This window comes from Pristis pectinata, chromosome 16 (assembly GCF_009764475.1).
Source record: "Pristis pectinata isolate sPriPec2 chromosome 16, sPriPec2.1.pri, whole genome shotgun sequence".
Classification (NCBI taxonomy): Eukaryota; Metazoa; Chordata; class Chondrichthyes; order Rhinopristiformes; family Pristidae; genus Pristis; species Pristis pectinata.
Genome location: NC_067420.1, coordinates 4,003,037 through 4,020,979, shown reverse-complemented (window position 1 = coordinate 4,020,979; position 17,943 = coordinate 4,003,037). Strand labels below are relative to the sequence as shown.

Sequence of the window (17,943 nt, the reverse complement as noted above, 5' to 3'; positions counted from 1 at the left end):
GGGTGGGGATTACTTAAAGTGGGAGAATTCAATGTTTGTGCCGTTAGGCTGCAAGGTTCCCAGTCGGAAAACGAGGTGCTGTTCCTCCAGTTTGCGCTTGGAATTCTCCCGGCAGTGGAGGAGGCCGAGGACTGACATATCAGTGACAGTGCGGGAGGGGGAGTGGAAGTAACCGGGAACAGGGAGATGCAGGTCACGGTTACGGACAGAGCGCAGGTGTTCTGCGAAACGGTCACCTGGTCTGCGTTTGGTCTCACCAGTGTGGGGGAGGCCGCACTTGGAGCACCGAATGCAGTCGATGATATGAAGGGAGGTGCAGGTGAATCCCTGCCTCACCTGAGAGGACTGTTTGGCTCCCCAGGTGGAGGTGGTGTAGGGGCAGGTGTTGCACCCACGGTGCGGGCAGTGGGAAGTCCCTGGGGAGATGATCCCTGATGCTGCCCGGCCTCCAGCATCAGCATTCACTCCCCGGCGGCCGGGTCCGGGGGTCCGGGGGTCCCCCCCCGCCCACCACCGGCAGGAATAAAACGGAACGGCCGCAGGCCCCAGCGAGATTTGAACTCGCGACCCCTGGTTTACAAGACCAGTGCTCTAACCCCTGAGCTATGGAGCCCATGCAGCAGGCGGCGCCGGGCCGGCTTTCGAACGCGAAGCGCGGACGACCCGCGGCTCCGCCGGCTGCAGCCAGGTGGCGGTGTCGGGTCAACACGTCGCGGTGGTGGTGGTTGGGGGGGGGCCCCGCACAAAGATGGCGGCCGGCGGGGTCCAGGGCGCCCCGCACAAAGATGGCGGCCGGTGGCTGTCGTCACCGCGCCGCTTTGTCCCGGAAGTGACTGGCCGGGCGGCCGAGGCGACGGTGACGGCGGCGGGAAGGGTCGGCGGGCGGGAGGCGCGGTTGCCATGGGAGCGAGCGGCGAGGAGGGAAGCCCGGCGGGCGGCCTGCCGGAGCCCGAGGGCCCGAGTACGGTGAGCGGCGCCGGTTACCGTCCGCAGCCCCGTCCGGTGGTAGGGCGGCACCGGTCCCTGGTCCCAGCCCCGGTACCTGGTCCCTCAGTCCCCGGTCCCGGGCCCCGGCCCCGATACCTGGTCCTTCAGTCCCGGGCCCCTGGTCCCCGGTCCCCATCCCGGTACCTGGTCCCCAGCCCCGGTACCTGGTCCCTCAGTCCCCGGTCCCCGGCCCCGATACCTGGTCCCGGGCCCCGGCCCCGATACCTGGTCCCTCAGTCCCCGGTCCCGGTCCCCGGCCCCGATACTTGGTCCCTCAGTCCCCGGTCCCCGGCCCCGATACTTGGTCCCTCAGTCCCCGGTCCCCGGCCCCGATACTTGGTCCCTCAGTCCCCGGTCCCCGGCCCCGATACCTGGTCCTTCAGTCCCGGGCCCCTGGTCCCCGGTCCCCAGCCCCGGTACCTGGTCCCTCAGTCCTGGGCCCGTGGTCCCCGGCCCCCAGACCCGGTCCCCAACCCCGGCCCGCCCCCCCATCCCCATCCCCATCCCCATCCCCCCCCATCCCCCCATCCCCCCCATCCCCCCCATCCCCATCCCCCCCCATCCCCATCCCCCCCATCCCCATCCCCCCCCATCCCCATCCCCCCCCATCCCCATCCCCCCCATCCCCATCCCCCATCCCATCCCCATCCCCCCATCCCCATCCCCCCCCCATCCATCCCCATCCCCATCCCCCCCCCATCCATCCCCATCCCCGGCCCCCGGTCCCGGTCCCAGTCCCAGCAATGCCGGGGTGACGGGTGGGTGGGGTTGGAGGTTGAGGGCGAGCACAGGCTGGTGGGCGAGGCCATTCGCCCTGCCGAACCTGTGCCCGTCGGGAAGGAGCTACCCAGCCTGATCCCACCTCCCTGCTCTGCAGCTCGCGGCTCTGCGAGGGCACTGTGTAAACAGGATGGGGCTTTCTGCACCCGAGCACCCACTGGGTGGCAAAATATTTCCACCTCTCCCCTCTGCTTTTAAATCTATGCCTCTGGATCTTGACTTCTCAGCTAAGGGAAATGGCTCTTCCAATGTCTGGGGCACTCATTCTTCTATATTCACTCAATTAAGTCTTCTCTCAGCCGGCTCTATTCCACCCCCCCCCCCCCAAAAAAAAACCCACGTATCCAATGTTTCCTCATAGCTACAGCTTTATGGTGCTGGCATGATCCTTGTAGATCACCTCTGCACCTTGTCCAGTGCAGTCACATCTTTCTTATAATGTGGTGACCAAAACTGTACGTGGTACTCGAGCTGTCAGGGATTCACAGGATATGCGGGACCGCAAGGTGTCAAGGGCTTGTCTCTGGGGTGCTTTGCCTTTGTGCACCTGCAATGTCTTTCAGCATCTGCAGTTCTTACTTTTTGAGAGTGGATGTCAAGTTGGCTACTGAATGCAGATTAAAGGTTATTAATTAAATTGCCAGATATTGGAAAGTGGTAGTCCACATGTTGGTGCTGGAATGATGTTTTCATCAGATACATGGAGCTTGCAGAATTGGAAATACAATTTCAAAATTTTTGCAGGACACCACTTAGGAGAGAGTGTATTTAATATAGTGATAAAATACAGAGGGAACACAACGATCTTGACAAATGGCAGCATAAATGTGCTTGAAATGAATATAAAGTGATAAATTTGAGTTGGAAAAATAAGGAAGGTGCAATCGATTGGGGAAAGTGTGTCTAAGCAGATGGGAGAACTGGGGGACTTGTGAATACAGAAATACAGGTCACTGAAAGTAGCCGCACAATTATGAAAACACAGAGCTATTTAAAAACAAACGAAGCAGTGCTTTCTTTATTCCTAGAGAGATACAAATGAAAAACAGAAGCTCTGTTAAATGTTTGTAACCTTAATTAGACTGCAATTGGAGTACTGTTCACAGAGGTTGATGCTGGAGCTGATATCTCTTGTCCATCATGAGATTACAGACTGAAACTGTTCTTCTGCAGATGGATTCTAGGCACAATAAATAGTTACTCACATATCCAGTCGGAAATTAAGGAGAAGTATTTTTATCCAGAATTTGAAAATCACCACCCCAATGAGTAATTGAGGTGATGGGCATAGGTGTATTCAAGGGGAGATGAGATAAGGATGCAAGGAAGAGAGTAGAAGGGTGTGCTGATGGGGTTTGATGAAGAAGGGTGAAAGGAGGCCCACATGAAGCTAAACATGCACTGATATTTTTTTTAAAGCAGAAAAATGGCAGATGCTGAAAATCTGAAATAAAAACACATAATACTGGAAATACTCAGCAGGTCAGGCAGTATCTGTGGAGAGAGGTTACCACGAGAATGGAGAGTGGAGCTTGCAGTCCAATTAGCCATTATCTCATTAAATGGCAAAGCAGGCTTGAGAGTCTGCATGGCCTATTTCATAGGTTCATATCCCTGTACTTCTGTGGCATTACCCCATTTCCAAAGGAGACTGTGGCCAGTGCCTCACTATTTCCATCCTGCACTTCTCCCAGTATCCCAGGGTGCATCCTAAAAGGACTGAATGCCACTTCTAAGCTTATTTTGTCTGTCTGCTAACCTACCAGATTTTGCAACCCTCTTGTTGTGGCGTTAGCAGCATCTTCACTTGTAAAGACAAAATAAAGCTCTTAGTTAGTTCTTTATCTATGCTGCATTTCTCTGTCCGAAGATCTCTTTAGTCCTGAGTAAGAATCTCCTTTGGAGCATTGTATAATACATAGTGTTGTTCACTAATCTATTCTCAAACTCTCTTCATTCCTTATTCATTTTTTAGTTGCTCTCTGTGCTTTTTCTCCTTGGATTTTGACCAAATTACCAGACTGATGTTTATTATCATCCACCTTATTGTTTTAATCTCCATAACTTTAGCCATCCAGGGCGCTCTGACTTTGGAATTTGTTTCTATATCCTCATGTGAATGTATCTAGTGGGAATGGGGTGCATAAAAATCCATACAACATGATGTGGATGTAGCTGGGAACTCGTAATAAAGGGGTGGGTGCAGCAGTGGGTTGTGATGCAGAGTTTGGTGTTGTGGTGGGTCTGTAACGGAGGGTTCAGTGTTTTGGTGGGGGTGGGGGGGGGGGTAGGGATTGTGTTAAGGTGAGCCCATCTTGAAAGTGTTGTATACTGGAGGTATTGCCTTGATCTTACGATGTTCCAGCCATGTATCTCACAATTTAAGGTTCCTCTTTTTTTGTGTCTTTCCTCTGTTTGTAATTTTATTTATTTCCTATTTAATTCCACCACCTTTTCATTTCTTCTCCCCCCCCCCCCCACCCAACGCCCAACACCTGCACCACCCCACACAGCCCTTCCTGAGATGCCTTTACCGCCCTCCCTCAGCCGATGTCACCACTACATGTCATTCAAGCCTTCCACCCTAACACAGACCTTTTGTTCTTTTTATTTCTTCCCTCAGTCTCTTCAACATCAAACTTGTTTTATCTCTAACTTTTTCAGTTCTGATGCAAGATCTTCAAATGAAATGTTAACTCTTTCTCTCTGCACAGATGCTCTCCGACTTGCTGAGTATTTTTTGGTTTTAATCTTGCTTTTTTTGTTTACAGAATCCTTGGAACATCATGATTAAGCACCGCCAAGTTGCCCGAAGAGGTCGGAGATCACAGATGGCAGTGAGGTAAAGCATTTTGTTCATCAAAGTGCACGTAAGAACAAGGTCTCTATGCTGATTATCCTGGTCCAAATCTGGTGGGATCAGAAGCCCGGTTGGGAAAACTGAATCCTCGATAAGATATCTTTATTAGTCACATGTACATCGAAACACACAGTGAAATGCATCATTGCGTAGAGTGTTCTGGGGGCAGCCTGCAAGTGTCGCCACACTTCCAGTGCCAACATCGCATGCCCACAACTTCCTAACCCGTACGTCTTTGGAATTGGAATGTGGTCTGGCACTAGAAAGGGAGTATTTCTAGACTTTTGTTTGGATCCAGGCTGTAATGAGTTCGGGTGAGCGGTAGGAGGTTTAAAGAGGATCTGAGGGTGATTATTTTTTCCCACACAGAGTGGTTGGAATCTGGAATGTGCTGCAGGGGGAGTTGGCGGAGGCAGATACTCTCACAGCATTTAAGAAGCATCTGCACAAGCAATTGATTCTCCATGGCATAGAAGGCTACAGACATAATGCGGCGAAATGGGATTAGTGTAGATGTTTGCAGTGGTCGGCGTGGTCAGAGGCAGTGTGAGTAGTAATGAAAGAAAAGCAAAATAACTGCAGGTGGTGGAATTCTGAGACAAAATCAGGAACTGTTGGAGACAGCAGATCTGTGGTGAGAGGAACAGTTAATGTTTCAGGTCGAGGACCTTGCAACAGAACTGGGAAGGTGAGGAAACAACAAGGAGGGGTGAGGGGGTGTGGAGAAGAAAAGAAATGTCTGTGATAGGATGGAGTCACAGAGAGCCCAGGTGGCACAAATGTTGTTGGAGCCATCTTAGAGAGGGTGGTGAATGCTTGTTACTCATAGCCGGTCTGTCTGGAGGAGGTACAAATAGAGAGAGAGGAATGTGGGCAGAAGCATTTAAAAGAAAAACAAACAATGCTGAAACTAAGATGCAGTACACACAGTAAGATGGCTTTACAGGATAGAGGAAGGTGTACAGTGGTGTTCCCTGGGGATTTAAATGTATATTAATGAGACGGACTTGGGTATACAGGGCACAATTTCCAAATTTGCAGATAATATAAAGTACAGCAACACGTTGAATTGTTGGGGAAAAGTAATAGGTTTCAAAGAGAGAGTCACAGACTGGGTGGAATGGAGGGGATAGGTGGCAGCTGAAAGTTAATGCTGAGAAATGTGACATGTTACATTTTGGGACGAATGAGAAGAGGCAATATAAATTAGAGGGTACAGTTCCAAAGGTATTACAAGAACAAAGAGATCTGGGTTATATGTGCAAAGTTTGTTGAAAGTAGTGAGGTAAATTGAGAAAGTGGTAAACAAGGTATTTGAGATGCTGGGCTTTACAAATAAAGGCACAGGGCTGATGCAGGGTCTCCACCTGAAATGTCCACGGTTCCTTTCCCCCAGCAGATGTTCCTTCAGCACATTGATTCTTGCTCCAGATTCTAGCAGTCTCTCGAGTCACGATAAACCTTTATAAAACACTGGGTGGCCACAACTAGCGCACTGTCTCCTGTTCTGGGTACCACACTTTAGGAAAGTGTGAATGCTGTAGGGATGGTGAAAAAGAGATCACTGAAATGATTCCAGGGATGATGGACTTCAGTTACATGGATCAAGAGTTTGTGTGGCGATCTGATAAAAGTATTTAAAATCATGAACAATATAGACGAGGAGAAACTGTTCTCATTGGTGGGATGATTAAGAACTAGGGGAAATAGAAAATAAATGATTAGCAAAAGTAAGATGAGGAAGGACTACTTCACACAGCGAGTTGTCAGGGTCTGGAATACGCTGCCATATCTGGTGGTGGAGGCTGTTTCAACTGTAGCGTTGAGAAGGAAGCTGGATAGGTATCTGAAAAGAAGTAACTTGCAGAACTATAGGTAGAATGTAGGAGAGTAGGACTAGCTGAACTGCCCTTGTATAGAAGGGTCAAATGGCCGCCTTCTGTGATGTAACCATTCTGCGATGCTGGAATGATGCACCTCTGCATTCTGGACAAACTGAGGAAAACCTTTGTCTGACAAGCTCTCCTTACCTCAGTCCTCCCTCTTTCTGTCTGCCTCTTTATGGCATCTCGGAGATTTCCTCTCTTTTACATCCTGAGTTGTAAAACTTCTTTTGCATTCTTCTCCACTTCATTCCCCACTGTGTTTAAAATTAAATCTCCTGATCTCATTCGTTATCAGAAGCTAAAAACAAAGAATACTTGAAATTCTTCAATCATTCCTTTTTGTTACATGTGTAGGTTCTCGTATCCAAACCTGTAAGTATGTTTAATCACTACCTAGTGTAGTGGTCTTTTCCTTTTAATTGCAGTATAGTAGGGACTTTTGCTTTGGTTTGCAACAACACTGCTTTGTGTTGACCACCATATCATTTGGAAATGATCATATTGTTTAACCAAAATTGTAGATAGCAGAGACTGCCCTGGATGAGAGCTTGTGTATTCAGATTAAGAGCATAAGAAATGAAAGCACAACTAGACCATTTGGCCTCTTGAGCCTTTTCCACTACTCAGTAAGATCATGCGTGATCTAATTGTTAGCCTAAGTTCCACTTCCCTAGCTCCTGTTTTCCTAGCTCGATTTTCCCAGTAGTCCAAAAATCTGACCCTGTTTTGAATATAGTTGACGAATTGGAATCCACAGCTCTCTGGGGGAGACACCTTCAAATGAATTCCCTTTCTTAAATAAAGAGCCCAAATGGATGCACTTGCTAAAGTTCTGCAGATTTGTACTAAAACTTCCCGACTATGCTACTCCATTCCTCCACACCTGCAGTGTGACTCTGTAACATTTGATGGAACCTTGGTCATGATGTGAGCAAAAGCATCTATTCCTCATGTCCAACCCTTTGTTGAGCTACCTCACAAAGTGGAGATGGGATGCCACATATATAGATTATCAGTGGTTGTTTCCCTGAATTGCCTATGTTGAATGGACAGTTAAAAGATATTTTCATCCTCTAAAAAGATGTCATATCAGTCTGTCTCCTTTCTTCAGCTTCACCAATCCAAACATTTCCATGGATCTGTTGCGAGCTGTCCTGCAGCCCCACATCAATGAGGAGATCCGCGCTGTAATCAACAAATACACCAAGGTAAGCGGACCTAACCTACAGCATTCCTGCTCTGTGCTGGCTGAGTGATAGATTCTGTGCTGTGTCCCCTTCTTGCTGAGTGGGTTGGCAGTTCAAGCTTTGAAACCTTCTTTTGAGACTGCGGCATCCTTGGTGACAGGTATTTATTGGCCATCCTCACTAACCTTTGAATGGGTAGTAGTGAGTCACACCTGGAACTGCTGCAACCCACATGCTGAAGGAATTCCCTTTGTGCTGTTGGGAAGAGAATTCCTGAAACACTATATTCTGGAATCAACAAAGAGTGGAGCATGTAAGGATTAGTTATGTATAGTGATAATCCAGACAGTTTGTACTGTGACAATGAGGGAACAGTTATCTAACAATTGAAAAGTAAAAGCTGAAATTAAAAGGAAAATCCTGGAAACATTCAGCAGGTCAGGCAACATCTATGGAAAAGTAACAGTTAATGTTTCAGGTCAAAAACCCTTCTTCAAAACTGTTCAAGTGAAAGATCATCAATCTAACATGTTAACTTGGTTTCTCTCCCCACTGAATATTTATGGGATTCTCTGTAAATATTTAACAGTGGTCTTAATTTGATCAAGCTGTGGCCTGATTTGAAAAGGTAAAATTTTGCAGTTAGTAAGATTCTAGATCTTGACTGGCCCAACTTGAGAGGAATGAAGCAGAGGCTGATGCCAGCAAACTTAACCAAACCTGCAATGTAAAGACTCTGGCTACAAATAGATCGTAAACTGGGTTTCCTGTGGTGATGATTCACTTCCTGATTCCCCCAAAGCCTTTCTGTCTGTATTGCCAGATCTAAAATGTGGAATTATCATGTTGCAGATTAATATTATAAGATTTAATAAAAATAACATTAGGTATTTAGGAATATGCCAACTAATTTTTTTTTCATACTGGCTGTGACTGTTGACCTGTGGCTGTGCTGCCGTGTACTCTGTCATCACTGACTTGTGCTATACTAATTGACACTGCCAGCTATCACATTTTTAATTCTGTTCTCCTGGAAATATTAAATTAATTACTGTGATTATTCAGTTTTGATGAAGATGCCCACATACTGTAATGAAGACATGATATTTATTTATACACTAATCACTGTATGTGATACAAGTCCTTTATATTCGTGACTGTACATCACCAGTTAAAGTGCCTCTGATGATGTTTATTATTTACTTGCCCTCATAGAGAAGTGTCAAACAGGGTGATAGTGTATGGGTCAGGCACTGTGTTTGGAGCTGTGAGTGTAGTAGCTCTGAGTATCTAGATGAGTGCATGTCTGGCTCCTGCTCTTCACCAATCCAATGCTGATTGTTGAGAAGACACAACTGTCATTAAATTATGCAGTCTAACGGCATGTCGGAGGGTTTGAAATTCATTAAGGTAGCTGTCAATCAAATCATGGGCAAATTTGGATCTGTTTTTGAGAATAGGGAAGATAGGAGCAAGAGTCAGCCATCTGGCCCTACCGTTCAATGTGCTGATGGCTAATCTGCTGCAGCTCTCAACCCCTGTCTTGTGCTGGTTCCCCATAGCCCTTTGTTCTCTGATCTTTCAAAAATGTATCCACCTCATCTTTAAACACTTCCAGTGATCCAGACTCCACATCCCTCCAGGGTAGAGAATTTCACTGGCTCACCACCCTTTGCTAGAAAAAATATTTACACACATCAATTTTAAATGACCACCCCCTCATCTTGTAACTATGTTCCCTCCTTCAATGTAGCTGGCACAGTGACGCACCATAGAACTGCTGCCTCACAGCGCCAGCAGCCTTGGTTGGATGCTGACGTCTATTGCTCTCTGTGATCGTGTTTGTTCCCCAGGGTACTCTGGTTTCCTCCCACATCTCAAAGATGTGCGGATTGGTAGGTTAATTAGTCACTGTGAATTGCCCCTAGTGTGTGGGTGAGTGGTAGAATAGGTTACTTGGAAATTTAGTGGGGAGGTAGGATTTCTGTGTGAGCCAGTATAGACTTGATGGCTGAAGTGTCTTCCTCCTATGTCATAAAGAAATATGGAGACTCCCAATGGAAACATCTCAGCATCTATCCTGTCATTGTATCTTTAGGATTTTATGTGATTTAAGATGCTTTTCATTCTTCTAAATTCCAAAGAATATAGATCCAATTCCTTCAGTTGCTTATGATAGGACAACCCTCTCATTCCAGGAATTAGCTATGAGTCTCTTTTAGACTGCCTCCAGCGCTAGTGTATCCTTTTTTAAATAAAGGGACCAAAACTGCAGTACACTAGGTGTAGCCTCACCAACACTGCACAATTGTAACAATATTTCTAAACTTCAACCCCTTTGCAATAATGATCAAAATGCAGTTTGCTTTCATAACCACTTGCTGCTAAGTTTTCATGCACAAGAATACCTTGGTCCCTCTAAACTTCACTCATTTGCAATCTTTCTCCATTTAAATAATAATCTATCTTTTGATTCCTCTTCCCAAAGTGCATGGCCTCGCACATTAATACCCATTTGCCAAGCTTTCACCCTCACTCTCAACCTGTCTATGTTTTGTGGCAGAGTCCATTTATCCCTATTGCTACGTGCTCTCCTACCTATTTTTGTGTGATCGATAAACTTGGATACCTCAACCTCTGCCCTTTCCTCCAGGTAATTAATACTGAACAACTTCGGACCAAGCACTAATCCTTGAGACAATCCACTGTGTGCATCCTTCCAGTCTGTCAGCTATTCCAACTCTGTCTTCTGGTGACCATTCTTCAAAGCATGCTAACACACTTACCTCAATACCATTAGCTCTTGTGCACCAGCCTATTACGTGGCATGTTGTCAAAAGCCTTTGGGAAATCCAAATGCACTTCATCTACAGCTTCCCCTCATCAACTCTGCTTGTTACATTATTGAAATTCTAGCAGATTAATCAAACATGATTTACTTACTGTAAAACCATGTTGACTTGGTTTGATTACGCTAAGATTTTATTTCTTACTTGATTATAGACTTCAGCATCTTGCCAACAATAGACATTAAGCTAGCAGGCCGATAGTTTTCCACTTTCTGAGTCCCTCTCTTTTTGAACAAGGGAGTCAAATTTGCAGTTTTCCAATCCATTGGTGCCCTCCTGAGTTTTGAAAAAAATTCAGACAATGACTCCCCTATCTCCACAGCCACTTCCTTTAAAACCCTTGGTTACAGACCATCGGGTCCTGGCAACTTCATTCCCTAACCCCGCAATACCATTAATGTTCAAAAATCTCTGTTTCATCCTTGAAACTTACTCAATAATTGAGCAGCCACAGCCCTCTTGGGAAAAGAATTCCAAAGAACAGAGAAACAGAAACATGGTTCTGTTCCAGAGAACTGTTTGTAATTTGAACTGTTCATAAGTCAGAAGTGATCAGAAACCAGTGTGTGGATAAGGATCACAGAAACGGCTGTGACAGGAGAGTGAGCTGGCACGGGAAAAGCAGCCACCAGCCAGCCTCACTGACTCAGTAAGCGAGTGAGTCTGGTCGCGCTCCCAGCTCTGCTCAGCTTGACCCAGCCCCCAGTTGTTGCAGCTCAGGAGGAGGTGGGGAATGGGGAGAGAAGACACTCAGAAATGCCCCATTCAAACAGGCCAGAAGATGCATTTGTAACCCAGGGAGGACCTGTAATGGAGGCCAGAAAGGAAAATTTGGTGGTCAGTAGTTTAGAGGGAATAAGGTTGAGGGAGCAGGTAGTGCTTCGCGTAGGTATGTTGAGCTTCAGGGGCTGTGAATAGAGATTAGTGCAAGACAACCAAATTCAATTCTAGGCAGGAGGTACATCTAAAGCAAGTTTGACTCAGTGGACTAGGGGATAAATGGATATGAGCTGAGAGTCCTGCTCCCTGGATGGGTTAATGGATTAAATCGGATATAATATTGAAGTGCTAGTGTTTGTGGTCTGAATGCACCCTGTTTACTTGTTTGGAGTCTGTTGGTCCTGACTGAATCTATTTTCAGTTTTTCCACAAGGCTGCGTGGAATGTGAAGGACAATATTGGTGAAGATGTCGACCCTGAGCAACTGGTGCAAGAAACCTGCAAAAACTGTTTGGAACAGGTAGGAAAAATGAAAGCGGGGAGAAAGTGAGTGAGTTGGTCAGATGGCCTTGCATGTGGTGCATGGTATCCTGTCCTTTCACTGGTTGTATTGTACCCAAGTTGCACTTCTTTCCAACGCACAAAATGCAACATTGATGAGCACTGGAAAATGTTTACTTCCATATGCAATCGTTGTTCATGGTAGATAATGGATATTTTTAGTTATGTTATTTTACAAGGTAATAGAGTTCAAAGTTACTTATTGCCCTTTTAGGAATTAAACATACAATGATGACCATTACTAAGAATGACACACTGGGCTGGATACTGCTGGCTCTGACCCTCACACCCGTGACCTACACGTGTTCTGACGTGCGTAGCTGGATGCAGTCGACTTATCTCTCAGGCTGTCTGCACTCTGGAATCCAGTGTGATCTGGACAGTGCTGGGCTCAAGTACACAGTAAAACTGTAGTTATGTGATGGATTTTACACCTTTTATACTTATTTTCATTTCCTTTACTGTTTTTAAATTATTTGTTTTTGTGTTAACTTTATTTTTATTAAATACATTTTAATCTTGTAAATTATTTACATCAATTTTAGTTAATTTTTAAGTGTCTTTGAATGTCAGTGGTGGATCAAATCTGTCAGTAATGCCAAGAGTTCTGCATTTCTCAGCCCGTGCATTCGAGTCCAATACTTCATATTGTTGAATGCAGATATTTCCAATCAGAACCACTGACAGTACAGATTCATGATCACACTCCCAGTGTAATGTGGTGGAGATTATACCTGTTATATATTTTGAGCTTGACAGATCGGGTCAACAACATTGTCAAGTTTTTGGGTATTTATTCTAACATCCCTCTTTATATATTTTTCCCCAGTGCTGCATTTTTTTTATAGGATTACCTTTGAACATCTCCTACACATCTATTGAGGATTTTTACCTTGATCATGTTCCTCAGCATTATTCTCAGGAATACCTGTTTAACTTTTTAACCACATTGATCAACACATGACCATAGATATCTTGTGAATGACTAAATGGGTGCTTTCTGGAATGATTGAGCAACAATAGTTTTCAGCTTCAGCTGCCCTCCCTTTGCTTGTCACTTCACCGGGAAGGACAGTTCCAGCTTTCTAATAAAAGCACACCAACAGGCAAAATAATTAACATTTTCTGAAGCTTCTAATAAGTATTATCAATCACGCTGTTTATGAGTTCGGCAATGAAAGAAAAAAGACATTGATTTGTAGAGAAACAACAAAAAATGGTTTTGGGTGCAGATTTCCAACAAGTTAATGGGTACAGTGGGCCAGTTGAGTTCTTTGAATGCATTAATATTTGATGTTGTGGTTGCTTGCTGGGGAATTTACTTGGATGGAGAAGTTCCTTTGTTCTTTGTGTAATTGTAACTGTGAGCCAGCGTCTCAGTGCCTTATCCCATCTTCCTGATGCAGGCTAAGATGATGTACTCAGATGGAGGGAAAATGATTACTAAACCCATTGGAGACCCTTCTGCCACAAAGGTAGGCTCTGAGTTTACCTCGGACCGTGGAGATTACACAAGTAGAATTAATAACTTGTTCCATTGAGTGTCAGGTGGGGTTTGGATTAGTCAAACAGTCTAATGCTGTTTTGTTCTGTGTCAGTTGTTTGCTTTGAGCTATTCTGTCCTCTGATTGTCGGTAAAGGTCTGGTTACTGAAAAAAGCTGCCATAACCACTGTCTGTTCAGCAGTCTTATCCAATGTTTTGGAAGGCTGCAGTCTGACAGCTGAATAGATTGATCTGGGCAAGCAAAAGGATTCAGACCATGTTCCAGAGAGATCTTAAGAGGTTGTAGATTCTAAGAACGTGGTCCCTGTAGCTGACAACTGAGTGAGGAGTTTTCTTCTGATTAAAAATGCAACTGGTTCTTCTTATCCAGTTACACCTGAGGGAGGAGTTTTGATCAATTTTGTTCAATTTTGACATCTCGAGCTGCAGTTTATGTCGTGGTAAAATCAGCCTTATCCAAACCACTTTGCATCAGTGGAATATCACAAACTCTCTCATAATTCCTCTGCTTCAGCATGTCCACAGGGCTGGCACAGGTTGCATTGGCACAAGGTGTGTTGGAGGTTTTGAATCTAGTCATTGTAGCCTGCAACTGCGGCATGATCAAGAGGTGTTTACATGGGGAATGGCTGCCATCTGGCATTAAATGTTAACATCAGCAATAGTGACACTTGGAAGTGAGATAGTGGACTAGAAATGCCAGTTTGTGCTTGTAGGAGCTCCTTGGGTCACAACACTGATGTGACCTTCTCAAGGATACGCTGCGATAGAATGTAGTTCCCCAGATGCTGGCAGCACTACAGTTGTCTCACTGCTCACCAGTTCACAGCAGCAGCAGGTCAGGAGCAGAGGTGGAGACTGTTGAAGCTGTAGAGTGGAACTAGTGCTTCCATCCAAATGGACCACTTGTTTCAGGCTTTGATGGCAGCCAGGTAAAGGGCTGGTGATGGAGTCCAAACTTGAAGTCCTGAGGATTTTGAAGGAGACCAGGGGGATTTGCCCCAATGTCCAGTCAACATTTATCCCGCAATCAATATTCTGATAATTAATTATCACATCATTATCATTTTGCTATTTATGGGCTGTTGTGAACAAATTAGCTGCTAGGTTTGTTAACAGTAATTGGCCACACTCGAAAAATATTTCATTGGCTGTAATGTTTTATACTTGAGGGCAATCAGCGAGGTGTTTTAATTCAAAATGTGTCTTGTTGCAGCGATCACGACAGGCGGAGGATGACCTGAGCCAGAGAGGGAGTCCAGTCCCAAAGAAGGTTAGCCTGAATGAAGCTGGAAGTGGAGAGTTAAGATGAACCAAAAGCGATTGTTGTAGTTTGTGGAAGTTTGAAATGGCAAGGCGGTAAGCTTGGCTTTCCAGGTTCCTCCATAGCTATTGGAGGCACTGGTCTTTGCACTGCCTGTACCAGACCTGGAAAACCATCCTTCATATGTCAGCCCAGTGCTAGTGCTTAGTGGGCTATCTAACTGAGGGAGGCATCACATTCGAGCCGTGGTCTGCTTTTTCTAGCAGAGGTCACTGGATAATGGCCATCAATAGGAGCCATAGGACTAAAAGGCAACTTGTAGCACTGCAGCTGCCAGTTCGTATTACACCACACAAGTGAGTCCCATCACAGGAACTCAACCACGTATATTCTGGTCTGTACCTGATGCGGCCAAGGGATTATATCAGTGCCACACTCAACGCAAAATATCAGACACAACAGCAAACCTGATTATCCATTCCCTATAGCCATTGAGCTAGTGCCACTTCCAATTGATTTTAACATCTCAATATAGTGTACCTGCAGTGAATGGTTATGAATACAGTAACCTTGTGGATTATGGAACTGGACAAACTGCCCAGGGTTTTTAAACAGGGAAGGACCATGTGCAAAGTTTTAAAGAAATTTTACTCTTGCAGAGGAAAGGAAGGCCGCCGGGACACCTGATTTCATTTGACCGGACAGCTCCGAATGCTGCAGTGTGAGTACGAACCCTCAGGCGAGTGTATCCTGTTGTGTTACTAGTACTGGGAGTGACTTGGTTAAACTGCTCTTCTCCAGTTTCTGGCTTTTCTTGCATACTAATTTTCATCAGGAATGATTGCATATCTGCACAGATGATGATGCACTGACTGGGTAACAGCTAGTGGTCCCAAGTGCGGACCAGTGATGTGGGGAAGAAAAATAGCCTGTTTCTCTCTCCAAGTTCCAGTGCTGGGTGCTATATGTTCAGGGCCAACAAAAATACTCAGAGTTTAGTGGGTGAGTTTAATTGACTTGTGTAGAATAGAAAAAGATGCACGTGGAGGTTGGAGCAAAGCAGTCCTCAGGAGCCATCTTTGGAGCTAGGTGATGCCAGTAACTATCTCCTTCTGTCAGCTGCTTAGGTGGTGTTACTACTGGTGAGATAAATCTGTCAATACAAGATATTCTAAAACATTCACCTTCCAAACAAAATCTCTACCTATTCAATGGTGCTGTGATCTCCAGTACCATGCAACCAAATGGCCTTCAGCTACCAACACTCTGACTCTGGACCCCCCTACACCACCCTTTCTATTTCTCTTTAGCCCTTTAAGATGATCCTTACAGCTTACTCTGACCAAGCTGTGGGCCATTTGTCTTGATAGCTCCTTGAGTAACTTGGCGTTGAACTTTGTAATGCTCGAGTGAAGCACCTTGAGAGATTAGGTAAATCTTGTAATTGAGTGATCAATCCTGATTTGCACTTAGCCAGTTTTAGCGAGCTGTTTGATTTTAGAGACCATTATAGGAGACCTCAGTCAAGGACGGATTAGGGTGGGGTTTGTTGTGAGACAGGATAAGAGCATAAGAAATAGGAGTGGCCCACTCAGCCCTTTTCTGCAGTCTGTCTTTCATTAAGATCATGGTTGGTCTTTCTCCTTGGCACCACGTGCCTGAACTAACCCCGTATCTCTTGATTCCCTTAATATCCAAAACCTGTTGATCTGTATCTTGAACATACTCAGCAGCTGATCTTCCAGAAGCCCAATTCTGAGACTGTAGAAATTTAGAGAGATATACAGTGTGGAAACAGGCCCTTCAGCCACTGGGTCAACGCTGACCCATTTATACTGACCCTACATTTATTTTCATTTTTTTTATTCTCCCCATCTCTGTTATTCTCATAGTCTCCCCACTCTCCCCAGATTCTACCCCTCAGCTACACACTAGGGGCAATTCACTCTGGCCAATTAACCTACCACCTGCACATCTGTGGGAAGTGGGGAGAAACCAGAGCACCCAGAGGAATCGCACGTGGTCACAGGGAAGACATGCAAACTCCACACACGATCTCACACTCACACAAACGCGTGTACACACACACGCACACACAGAGACTGCCCCCCGCCCCCCCCCAAGGTCAGGATTGAACCTGGGTCTCTGGCGCTGTGAGGCAGTGGGTCTACCAGCTGCGCCATCGTGCTGTCCGTCTCAGTTCTGAACGGCCAACTTACTTTGAGACTGTGACCCCTGATTCTAGATGCCCCATCCAGGGAAACATCAGCTTTGTACCTAACTGGTCAGTCCCCTGAAAATGTTGTTTGTTTCAATGAGATAATCTTGTATGCTTCAATAAGATCAGATTGTTTTAAATATGGGAATAATTTAAAACTCACATTACTGTTATCAGAAAGGCTCTAACTTCACCTCTTCTTCAGTTCAAAGGTTAAGTACACTGAGCCAGTCAAACGGGAAGGACCCAAGGTAATGCTTTCATCTTGTACTACCCTCCTTAACTAGAAGTTTATTTACTCTTTTGCACTTAAATGTCTCCAATTCCTCTCCTGATTGAAACTGAAGTAAGATCTTTGAACCTACATCATGGTATTGGTGATAGTGAGGGTATCGCAGTACTGCACAGTGTTATCCTTGGCTCACCTTCAAGGCCAATGTAACATAATCTGGAGCAGGAGCCCTGCCTAATTTTCCCTTTCCAGCTCCCATTATAGCGTCTGAACCACTGCTTTGAAAATAGTGCAGGGAGTTGCTGCTCTGGCATGGACTAGCACAACTCTGGATGATATCTTTCTCCTCCTCTTTTAAATATCTCAGAGTGGAAAGAGACGCGGGGTGCTGCAAACCTAAAGAGTGCAGGCAGCCCCATTCTCTTTTACGGGACATTGGCAATGACTGGTCAGGTCCTTACACTGGGAGGATAGAAAGGTGGTGCCCTGGAATGGGCAACTTGCACTGCCTTTTGCTGGCTGTGGTCGGGACTGAGGGAACAGTGGCAAAGGAGCTTATTAATTTTTTAAAAAAATATTATTGTACATTTTCAGTGGGACCCAGCCAGACTAAACACATCAACCACGTTTGTGCTTGGATCGCGTGCTAACAAGTAAGTACCCAGTCTGTGTGTTCCTTTCCCATAGTACACTCTCTAGAAATTTACCTATGCTGCAGGCTGATAGCTTGGGGAGGAAAGAAAAGCTTTAAAATTCTTTTCTCCCTGCATCTCTGCCTTGTAAGACTTCACGTGGCCCCACTTTGTTTTCCTGGTACAAGAAAAGGCATTGCTGAATACGTACGTTTGTATCTCTGTTTGACCTACAATTTACACTCGCCCAAAATAAGGATGT

The 17,943-nt window shown here is 45.5% G+C and overlaps 1 protein-coding gene and 1 non-coding gene across 3 annotated transcripts in view; one reads left to right on the top strand and one right to left on the bottom strand.

The window, feature by feature from the left end:
- Positions 1-540: 540 nt before the first annotated feature.
- Positions 541-613, bottom strand: trnat-ugu (transfer RNA threonine (anticodon UGU)). The gene has a single exon. It is a non-coding gene; the product is annotated as a tRNA-Thr (tRNA).
- A 196-nt stretch (positions 614-809) lies between these two features.
- The window catches only part of LOC127578810 (deoxynucleotidyltransferase terminal-interacting protein 1), a 30,494-nt gene continuing 13,360 nt past the window's right edge, over positions 810-17,943 (top strand). Inside the window, exons 1-9 of one of the 2 annotated variants that reach the window (XM_052031278.1) lie at positions 810-966; positions 4,539-4,609; positions 7,625-7,721; positions 11,691-11,789; positions 13,237-13,305; positions 14,552-14,608; positions 15,259-15,320; positions 17,023-17,068; positions 17,644-17,702. In XM_052031278.1, the coding sequence (XP_051887238.1) occupies positions 901-966; positions 4,539-4,609; positions 7,625-7,721; positions 11,691-11,789; positions 13,237-13,305; positions 14,552-14,608; positions 15,259-15,320; positions 17,023-17,068; positions 17,644-17,702 (626 nt within the window). In that variant the 5' untranslated portion in view covers positions 810-900. The remainder of the gene's footprint in view (positions 967-4,538; positions 4,610-7,624; positions 7,722-11,690; positions 11,790-13,236; positions 13,306-14,551; positions 14,609-15,258; positions 15,321-17,022; positions 17,069-17,643; positions 17,703-17,943) is intronic. The other variant, XM_052031279.1, reaches the window with a different exon arrangement.